The sequence below is a fragment of the Limulus polyphemus genome, unplaced genomic scaffold (assembly GCF_000517525.1).
Source record: "Limulus polyphemus unplaced genomic scaffold, Limulus_polyphemus-2.1.2 Scaffold0, whole genome shotgun sequence".
Classification (NCBI taxonomy): domain Eukaryota; kingdom Metazoa; phylum Arthropoda; class Merostomata; order Xiphosura; family Limulidae; genus Limulus; species Limulus polyphemus.
In genome coordinates this window covers 494,842-506,133 of record NW_013665610.1, presented here as the reverse complement: position 1 = coordinate 506,133, position 11,292 = coordinate 494,842, and the positions used below count along the sequence as shown (strand labels likewise).

The 11,292-nt window shown below is 37.3% G+C and overlaps 1 protein-coding gene across 10 annotated transcripts in view; it reads right to left on the bottom strand.

Moving 5' to 3' along the window:
• The window catches only part of LOC106456833 (ankyrin-2-like), a 171,222-nt gene that overhangs the window by 102,208 nt on the left and 57,722 nt on the right, over positions 1-11,292 (bottom strand). For all 10 annotated transcript variants that reach the window (XM_022383585.1, XM_022393917.1, XM_022382520.1 and 7 more), the window contains exon 19: positions 1,480-1,623. In XM_022383585.1, the coding sequence (XP_022239293.1) occupies positions 1,480-1,623 (144 nt within the window). The remainder of the gene's footprint in view (positions 1-1,479; positions 1,624-11,292) is intronic.

The following is an 11,292-nucleotide window of genomic DNA, read 5'->3' as shown; positions in this document are numbered from 1 at the left end:
GGTCCTTTCCGGTGTGTCCAACTTTTCCACTTCTTTTTAGGCTATCTGTGTGGAGGCAGCCATGATCAGATATGGAGCACCTGCCTATCCAGTAGCTCAATCTTCTGGCATAGAAGTTATTCTGTCTTTCACATGGCATTGGGTTTTAATTTCTAAGGTTGACATGTATCAGTTTCTGCTTAGTCTGAAATGTCACTTTTCTCAAAAGTAATGGCATTCATATCGACAATGTTCTATTGAGAGGAGGTTGAACCCTTTTCAGCAAGTGGTGTCAACCATAACTCGTTTTTTTTCCACAATTGCCATTGTTTACAGTGGCCTTATCAACTACCATTTGATTATCGCAGCTACATATTTTTGAGTTTTCACATTGTTTTGGGTAATTGGTCCCAAATGACCATTCCAGTTACCTAACAGGTAGATTCAGGTTATGTGTTCTTTCTCTACACCTGTTTGTGACCTGACTCTTATATGCTATGTATCCCCTTTATCTGCAGGTATATTTTTCCTGGCTGCTGACCTATGATTTTTGTGAGCCAGATTTGCGCTGTTTTTCCGCAGACCATTTTCTTATTTTATCTATGTCCTCAGACCAGTTCTTCTTACCCAACACTCTGTCAGACAGAAAAGGGGTTCAATTCTTTTCTCCAATTCACCAATTCACTCTTTTTCTCTGTGTCCAATCAGATTTCGATCTTAGTCATGTTCAGTAAGGATCTTGAAGGTTTTGTTGCTTGCACTTATACATTTAGAGATACTAGGCAACCCTTCTGGGTGGTATTCGCCAATTCATTCACCTGGCATTTTCTTCCCTTTCTCCTGATGATTGTTGCCATTTCATGTTTTCTTCCTATCAGATCCGTCATCTTACCATGTCCCTGGCTACACATTTCCATCTTCTTTTTGGGGAACATCATCAGTTCTGTAACTGTTTATCTGTGATGGTAAGTACTCTATTCATTTTTTCTTTGCTGGGTGCCTTTATCGCATATTTTGATCCCACTCTGTGGTGAGTGTTGCCTGACCAGGTATACTTAAGTTTGCACTGTACAACCTGTGAATATGCTATATAACTGTGACATTGAGACTCTTCCTACCGTAGGCCTGATGTACCATTCCAGATGCCAACAGGTATTGATTGATCAACTCCATCCAATATGTCATCTATGCATCAACATCAAATGTTGAAAAAAAAGAGCCAAAATAACACATCACAAGATCATTTTATACCCACCAATGAGGTGGGGCATTCTGCTGGACTGCTCATAGGTGTATCTCATGGTCTATGGCTTCATAAGTATCTTTGTCCTTGACTGTACACTCATGGACTAACTTGAGTAAATCAGACAGGGATTACTTCCCATCTCTGATGATCTGTGGCAAAGTTGAAACCAAAATTCAAATATTAAGAGCATTTAAACTTAATTATAAGAATTAACATTATAAAGCATTTTATGAAAATAGTCACTCATTACAAACCTCCAGAATCTGCGCTTAGAAGCATTGAATCAGTGGTTCTCTCATCTTTAGTTACATCGATAGGCAGTGAGTCATCCCCAAGTGATTTCATTTCATCTGCTGTCAGATAGTGCATAGACTGATCTCCCAGAATTGTATCTTCACCTGTTATATTAATATCATTTCATATACATAATATATAACAGAAGTTAATAATAAATTAAAACCAAATTATCAATTCTGCAGATTTAACAGATTTATGGTTCATGTGCATATTGATGATAATTTACAAGAGAACAAATAGGTTTTTAAAGGTTACTGTATTAGGAATGTATAATGTTAATAGACTTACTTGCAAGGACAAGAATCCACCAAAAATGTAGAATTGTCCATAATAACTAGTATTCTCTTAGTTTACTGTTAGTATACACATAGTATTTGATCAAATTATTAAATTTGAAACTATTCCATCTTTTAAATCAAAATTAAAAAGCAAAAACAATGTTAAAGCTAAACTCAAATTAATAAAATAGAAGAATATTCAGAGACATTTTTCAGGAATAGCTTATTTAGTTTTTTGGTTGAATAATCAATTTTTCTAAAAACTATTCATTAAATCATTAATTACGTAAACTTTTAAACACTTATGGCAAATAAATACAGTATAATAGCTGTCCCTTTATCTTCCACTTAGAAATATATCAAATAAATATTTTTTTAACAACACTAATTCCCTGATATAGTAATTTTATGCAAAAACATACATATGTACTTATTGTTCAAACTGTTCAACACACAAGTTACTAAAATGTAAAAATGCTCATAAAGAAAATGACAAAGAAATGAACAAAAAACTACTGGAGCAAAGTAATTATGTATCTCACACAGGTGTAACATTTGGTTTATATGTGCATGAATGCATACATAAGAAAGATTATTGGAAAATGCCTTACAGGAAAAACAAAAGATATATTAAGAAAACCTGTTGACTTTTTACATAATTATATTATCCAAGCCTAGCAGCTAACATCATTGTATTAGCTTTGAAACATAATAATAAAACATAAAAACCAATAAAGACATAAGCACGCAGGATTTCATACTTTACAAGTTACATTGTAGAAGATAATATTGAATTTTTAAGCTTTTGTATTGCACACAAGTATTATCTAAGATCCATGTGAAATTCTTTCTTACAGACTAAAATATTTATATGGTTACATTTACAACAGCTAACTTACTTTATTTTTCATTCATTTTGATCTTTGCGCAAAGCAATTTAATAATTGTATATTTTCTATAAAATACGTTTCATAGACATGCAGCAAAAAAAAAACAAATTCCATTTTGTTTATAAAAAACATTATAGAATATGTACTACCTGTGCCAAGCTACCTTGTCATACAAACACAAACTCAGAACAAAATTATGAAATTCCATAATTTTTAACAACTTCCCAGCTTTGAACTCATACTACACAAAGAAATGTCACATTCTTTTTTACAAGCAAAAAAACACTTGAAAAACCCAAGATTATACCAAAATTGCATCATACAACAAATAAAAACCCAAAAGAAGTTATATACAAAGATGTATACCCTATCACTCCGGCAGCTAGGTGGGAAGGAGGAAAACTTACGCATTTGTATCTTCTGACCCTCATAATATGGTAGATACACATGAGTATCATGAGAGAGTGTACCAAACAAGGTGCTATCTTCTATTTCTTCACCAGCACAAAATGGGTGTGACAGGAGAGGATATCAACCCATAAATTAGTGTAACCTGCCCTATTTTTCTATTACAAAAGTGTTAAATTATTCACTTCTGAGAAGACTGAAATTATGTATATTCCACTGGCAACACAATTCCCACACAATCTTTATATTTTCTTAAATACATATGAAAGCATTCAGAGAATATAGCAGAAAAGCTTGTAATTCATAACATCACAGAATATATAATTATAGCTTAGGAAAATTAGCAAATTAGATCTAATGGAGTAGTGAATAGTGAAGTACTATCACTTATATCAATCTCTCAAGAACAAAGAATATTACACTTAAACACATAGATGTACAGGTAAACACAATTTCTGTGAAAGCTTAAGAAAGTCAAGTGATAAAGATTATTAAAAACATTAATCAAACTACTGTGCTTATTTCCTTACAGTTAAGTAAAAAATAAATTAGAAAATTAGAACTCCAGTTGCATGCTCTTAAGAACAGGAGAAGCAAGAAGCATCTGGACTTTATAGGTTAAAATGATCAGTAAACAGTTCATTTTCAATTAGAATTCCAGTAAAATGAGGTTTACTACAAAAACATGGCCCATGTATGATTGTTTGTTTGTAATTAAGCACAAAGCTACACAATGGACTATCTGTGCACTGCCCACCATGTAAGTCCGCAGACATACTGCTGTGCCACTGGGGGGGGGGGGGGGGTCCCATGTATGAAAATATTTTATTTTTAATAGATGAATGAAGAAAAGACAGCTGACAGATACAACTCAAACATAGTTTAATTTCTCTTAATTTACTGTTTTACTTGTTAATTATTTCAATTATACCTAACATGATAAAATAAAAGTGCTGTTTATGATTTATAAAACTAAATTACTTTCAATAATACACTATTTTAGGAAATATACCCCTGTATTTAATGGTACAACTTCTGGTTATAATATTTTCATTCATAGTATATATTGTGATGATCTAAGAAGTCACCAGTCTTAGATGTAACAACTAAAACAGTAATGAGAATTTATGATTATGATTTTAATTACAGGTATACGCATATATGCATGCAAATCAGTTAAGTTTAATGCAATTTCTTTTATTAGGCTCACTATAAGCTAACATACATATAAATATGGGTCAATGGGGAGTTTAGTGGGTAAAACATGGTGAAAATAATTATATTAAACTCATGAAGCTCAATTACTGTAACAAATTTTACCACTGTTTTGAAAATGGGAATCTCTACTTTTTCTATATGTTATTATCCTGAGCATTCTATTTCCTTCTGTTTTTCAGTATGTTTTTGGATTGAAAAATATTACCATTAACTAAAATACGTGATTTTGTGTGAATTCAAATTATTTGTGGAATTTTAAGTGTTTTAGATACTTACCTACTCTCACAAAAAGCTTTCTTGACTTGTATTGCCCTCTATTGGCATAAATTCTTGCTCACCACTAGCCTTGTTACTCCCATTTATTACTGCATACTAACATGCAAATGATCATGTAGCAACCCTCCACCAATGGGAGTAAGGCAATAACCTTACTGTAACTAGTGCCAATCCATCAATAGGAATAAGGTAATAATCCTACTGTAACTAGTGCCCCTCGACAAATAGGAGTAATACAATACCCCTAGTGTAAGTAGTGCCCTCTCTAATCATGAACATGATAATCACTTCAAGATTGGTCATAACCAATCAAACCAATTCACATCAGAAGTGGGGAGGTCAGGTGTGAAATGTGAGAAGAGGCAACTATCTATTGGAAATACATTTTCAGTTTAAGAAAACGTTAACTTCCGATACAGTATCTTACCTTCGCTCACAAAAAGCTAGAATCCCACACTGAACTGGTGGAAACCAGTGAGAAAATGATCCCCCTTAGGAAACGCTCAAAGGAAGATGATGAAGTGTAATAAGGAATTAAAAACAACACCCTAGAGGGAGACCACACTACTTCTGAGCCAGGTATACTCTTCGCCCTTTAATAATGTGTCAACAAAACATAAAGTGCAGGAACATGACGGGGTCCCAAGAAATACAGAAATAATGGTATTTCTTTGTGTAGGGTGGCTAGGGCATGACAGACCGTAAATGGAAGTTCAACTTCAAACAATACCTGGCGGCATTTGGAATTGTACATCAATTCAGTTGTAGGAAGAGGGTCCTCTAACTTTCACCTCAAAAATGAGTACTGCAGGGGAAGAGGAGCTGTCGTACCAAGAACTCATCTCTGCATGTTTGCACCTCCAACACAACTAACACCAGATCCACCGGGAACCTGCATCCAGCAGATAGTAGGAAGGAGGAGAGAGAAGGCAGGTGTTCATCTCTGGTCTAAAAACCTGGCAGCATTGGGAATTTGGTCATCCAGTCTGTGGTAGGAGTAGGATACCAGCCAAACACATGTGAGGACTTATGTGGCTGGATCATCTCCAACTAGCACCCGATCCCCAGGAACCGACATCCAGGGGATGATAGGAAGGAGAAATGTCTTAGTCGGAGGGGCAAACTACATTCTTTATTCTTCTTTTGTTATTTTTCGTTTATATATATAAATATATATATATATGGTGGAGTGCTACATCCAACACCTGGCAGCATCTGGAATTGTACATCAGGTCTGCAGTAGTAACGGCTCATGCCATTGACACCCACAGAATGCCACCTCCCTACTTTCAAACTGAGTGGTTTTGGGCATACTCAGGAGGACAGACCTCCATGGTCCAAAACCCAAGAAGCTAGAAACTGGTAAGTGGAAAGGACTCCCATACTCTACTAGAAGAAGGAGGGAAATAATGCATTTGAGAGTTCAAAGGACTGCAGCACCAGAGACAGTGCAATGGGTGACCATGATACCCTATATTGAAAAGCAGAGCAATTATATTAATGGAGTGTGTCATCCAACATCTGGCAGTGTCTGGAATTGTACATTAGGTCCGTAGTAGGACAAGCATCAAAACTAGATATGATGCATGGACTGGAACTTTTCTGTTTTTATGTATATATGGATGAAAAAATTCCTGTTGAATGGAGCACCCCCAATCAATAGTCTCTTTGCAAAGCAGATCATGGAGAGCCTTGGTAAGATGACTGAGAGATGTGAGATCCCGTGGGGGTGGGAAGGAAATGGGAAAGGGGAGGTGGGGATCAAAACTGAAGGCAGAAACCTCCAGAAAGAACCTGTAGAATCCACACATCTGTCATAAAATGCCACCACATGACAGAAAAGTGGAACAATCTGGCCCTCGTCAGTCCAGAAACCTCTGTAGTGTCACCTATAATGCTGGCATCAGTTAACCCGGTTGCGGGAATAACAAAGATAGAGTCTGGAGTGCCAAGTCCTAGCCAATGGCCTGGGCAAAGAAGAAGGAAGATGAGCAACTCATGGGAGGAAGAGAGAAGATGAGATAGACATGTAGCCAGAGAAAACATGGAAGAGTGCAATCTAGCCACATGAATCCTGGATTCCAAGGAATTAGGTCGACCCACAAATATAGTGCTGCTGAGAAAGGGGACCTGATACAGATACCACAGGGATGAATGGGGGAGATGCATCCCTATGAGTAATGCATCTCCCCAACAAGTCCCAACAGCACATGAGCCAGATATTATGGGAAAGAGCAGAGGACGATAAACAAGCCATAAGGTCCAAAGGAGGGACATGAACTCATCTTAAAGAAGTTCAGGGAGCAATGAAAGGCATCTGACAATAAATGGAGGGAAGACAGGTAACACAAAAGGGAGGAGAGGGAAAAGCTAATCCTTGAGAATGAACCTGATTAAAAAGAACAGTTGCTCCCCGATTCCAACCCCAAAGGATCAATTGTTGAGAATCCAAATATGGATCTGAACAGTGATGGTACGCCAAAGCATGTTGGTCTGACAAGCATGGGGGACAGGGCATACCACACCCAACTGAAGTTGGTTGAAAATCTTTGAACATGAATCCTAATGTCAGGTGAAGGGGGAAAAAACATAAAATTCAGAAGAAGGAATTTCACCCAATAACGAAGGGGAGACATCATAAATGATAGGGGAAACATATAAAATACCCCATACCTGATTGACAAGCTGCAAAAAATTATCTTTTCCTTGATTGTATTCTTCCTCAGAAATATCATCAAGTTGAAAAGGAGAGGAAAGTGCCAGCCATACATAATAATCTAAATTACTTAAAATTAAGACCTGTACCTCTTCTGCAGATATTGTCAAACCCGAGTCCTGAGAAGTTGTACCAGTAGTGTTGTCGAATGTAATGGGAACTTCTGTATTCGATATATTTAACCTTAAATTCATAGTAAGTACACTTAGAATTCAAGAACAAAAATAAACACAAAAGAAAAATTGTTAAAATAACTGAATGCAAACAAAAATGGAAAACTGTCGAACAAAAAAAAATGTTTAGTAGCAAAGAAGCTCAATCAGAAATGGTAGCCACACACGAAAAAACCATACCTAAATGATGTAGTGCCAATCAAGAAAGTGCAGATTGAGTGGGAATAACAGATTGAGCTAGCTGCACCAACATAGGTTGTGCAATACTATTGGTGGGGAGTAGTCACATGTTATGTACATGTTCAATAGTGGCACAAAATTGGTGGGGTATATAGACTGGTGCACATGAGCATGAATTTTTTGTTTTAGAAATGCTTAGAGGTCAGAAAGAAGATCAAGATATCTTTGTGTGAGTAGAGGTAAGACAATATTGGAAGCTTTATTTATTTGATATATTTCAAGTGTATGTCCTTTGTCTGACTTAGCTACAAAAATTGAATAATACAAAAAATGTTTAGAATTTCTTATGTAACTTTTACTAATAATTTCCCATGTCTTGTGGTCTTTTCCTACAGTGTGTTTAACTCCACCGATTCATTATCTACATGTAGTCATGCTATTCTAGTACTTAATTTCTGCCTATACACAAATTAGCTGGTAAAAAGGGGAAATATGTTAATAAAATATATAAACTGACATATTATCAATATGAAATCATCTAGATCCTAAAGGATAATAATATAGGTTATTTTTTTATTTTATAATTGTACGATTGGTTGTTGTTTACACTTATTTTACTAAAATTTCACTAATAAACATTAAAAGTAATCACTGAAATTATGCTTTTCATAATTTTTTGTACAATCTATAAGCAATTACCAACAGAATAATGACCCCAAAACAAACCTACATATGAAAATACTGAAAAGCAACTTAACAGTTTCATAAGAAAAATAAAAATGCCAAGTATTATAAATATAATTGTATTAATTATTTGCCTAAGGCAGCTTAATTAAATTGAAGATTCACAAAACGACAAATTTAATGTGTAAATCACTGTCCATGTTTGATTCTAATCTACGATCTAGCTCAAATAAGCTTATTAAATTATAATAATAATTGTTTTATATTCCCATCTCTTTGTGGTTCCCAACAAGACAGGAGATTGGAACCTATCCTGGTTGAATTCCTTTCTGGACTCCCCCTTACTTCACTATGGAGTCCTATTTATTACTTTGGTAGGTATTTTTTCTGTAACTCTGGATTACCAAATTCGATGTGATGGACGCCAATCTTCACATTTCTATTGCTCCTGAGTCACATCATTATCTTCGTTTCGTCCATAAATGTTGGGTGTTCCAGTTCAAGGCCTTGCCATTTAGACTGACTCAGCACCTTATGTATTTTGTCAGGTGGTACAAACTTTTGCCAAACATTTGCACTTGATGGCTATTTGCACTCATCATTACATGGATGACTGGCTCGTGTTTGTTTCCTCTCATTGACAGTACAGAGACCACACTCATCTGCTTCTCCAAGTAGTGTCATGGATGGGATTCCTGATAAAGGTGGAGAAGTCTGTTCTTACTCCCACTCAATACCTTCTTCATTTGGGGGTTCTCTTCAATTCCAACCTCAGTCAGGCCCAGCCTTCTGCTCTTCAACTATGGGATATTGAGCAAGCAGTCTACAAGGCCCTCACCTCACATTCTCTCAAAGCTGGATAGCATTATATCTTTTTGGGGGATGTGGGCTTCCTTGGAGGATCTCATTCCCATGAGTATAGCTCATATGTATTCATTTAAGTGGACATTCCTTGATCAGTGGAACTTCTACTTGGATCCCTTGGACCACACTGTTCCCCTTACTTCCCTAATCAGGGCCAACCTGGCTTGGTGGCTAGACAGGGACCGGACAACAGCAGGGATTCTGCTTTCTCCACTTCTTCCAGATTTACGTCTGTTCATGGACGCATCTATAGAGGGTTGGGATGTTTACCTCGACACTCGGGAGATTTCTGGATTCTGGTCAATCGAGGCATCTTCTCTCCATATCAACATTCTCAAATTTACAGCATTTCGTCAAGCTTTGTCCCACTTACTTCCTCACCTGCAGGGGAGAGTGGTTATGGTACACTCCACAGTGGTCACTCATATCACCAAGCAATGGGGCACCAAATCTAGCTTGCCATATTTCTGGTGCCCTAAATCAGGTTGTGGATCATTTATTTCGACCCAGCAAGATTCTCTCCATGGAGTAGTACCTTGATCCATAGGGGTTTTAGGTGGGTATGCTATCAGCTGGGGACTCCTCATAAGTGCTTTTTCCACCCACTGGAAAAACAAAATTCTTTCTCTTTGGTCTCGCATTCCACACCCATTAGCTCGGTAAATGGATGCATTCAGTCAAGATTGGATTGTCATCACATCTATGCTTACCCTCCTACTCAACTCCTCCCCAAAGCTCTATTGATAAGACTTACCTAAGTCAAAAACGAATGGACGTGTGTAGAACTGCCATGAAAGGGAGATGATATCAGCACGAGGAACATATAGCCAGACCATGCAGATAATGAGTGACGAAGGTATTGGGACTAATCCACATTCCAACCTGAACAATCTCCTCCAAAGGACAGTGACATGGTGATATGATGAATTTCATGAGAAGAAACATTGTGGAGACAGCAACTTTCCATGGGTAAGTCAGAATAAGCTAGCCTGACAAGTTGATGAACCAAACCAGTTAATGTGACAGGGGAAACAGATGGATTCCAGGGAAGAAAAAGTCGGGAACATGAACCCCAAATAAAAGCAGTACATGTCACATAACACCATAAGGAGAAAATCGGACAAAGGAGTCAATCTGGATCAGAATGGGGGTACAGGTGGGAGCTGAAAGGTAAGGAAATGGGTGTGAAAGCCAGACAGCCTTCATGGGTAGTATAGGTCTTAGGAAGGAAGGATTGGTCTAGATATAGGATGAAATAAGTTGAATGGTATAGGATTCAGGTAACATTAATGGCATAAATATCTGACTGACAATGTCTGAAAGCAGGGAGGAGAAGGAAATAGGTATTGGTAAATGGAACACGTAGACAAAGGTTCAAAAGGAGGATAGGAAAGGGCATAAAAAACATAATGAGATCCTAATCAGGTAATTCAAAGAAATGTGTAGGATGCACGACCCTTAAGGAGCAGAAAAGGTAGGAAATGACAGGGGAAGACAAAACCTTACGAAATTTGGAGAAATGAAAGGTGTTCAACAAGGTTGCACGATGAAGTGGACAAGCCTTTGTCAAACAACCAGGTGAAGAGTTGGGAAAGATGAGAAAGAAAAGGGCGGGAAGGACAGAAACCACATTGAAGAGACAAAAGGCAGAAGATAGACCATAGCCTATGGAAAATGGACATGAGAAAAGGTCATATGGATCTGGAAAGGTAAGACACAACATGTGGAGTCAGTCCCTGGGCTAAGGCAATGGACCTGAAAAATACCATGCATGAAGATGGTGGGTGGTGATATCTGTATGAATGATGTCCGATTGTAGTTGATGGAGCAGAGACAAAGACAGAGGTAAGGGTAGGGGAGGTTGCAGAAGTAAAGGTAGGAGCAGCAGGAACCATGGTTATGTTAGCCAAATGGAGCCACCAGGAAAACTAGACACGGAGTGGTTTGGATTAGGGACATCATTTCATTTATCTTTTCTGTTTAGAGACCCTCTTCTTTTTCCACTGCTAATGGGATCCCACTCTGTGACAAGTGTTGCCTGGTCAGGTATGCTTTGCTTTAAACCTGCAATATTTACTGGTAG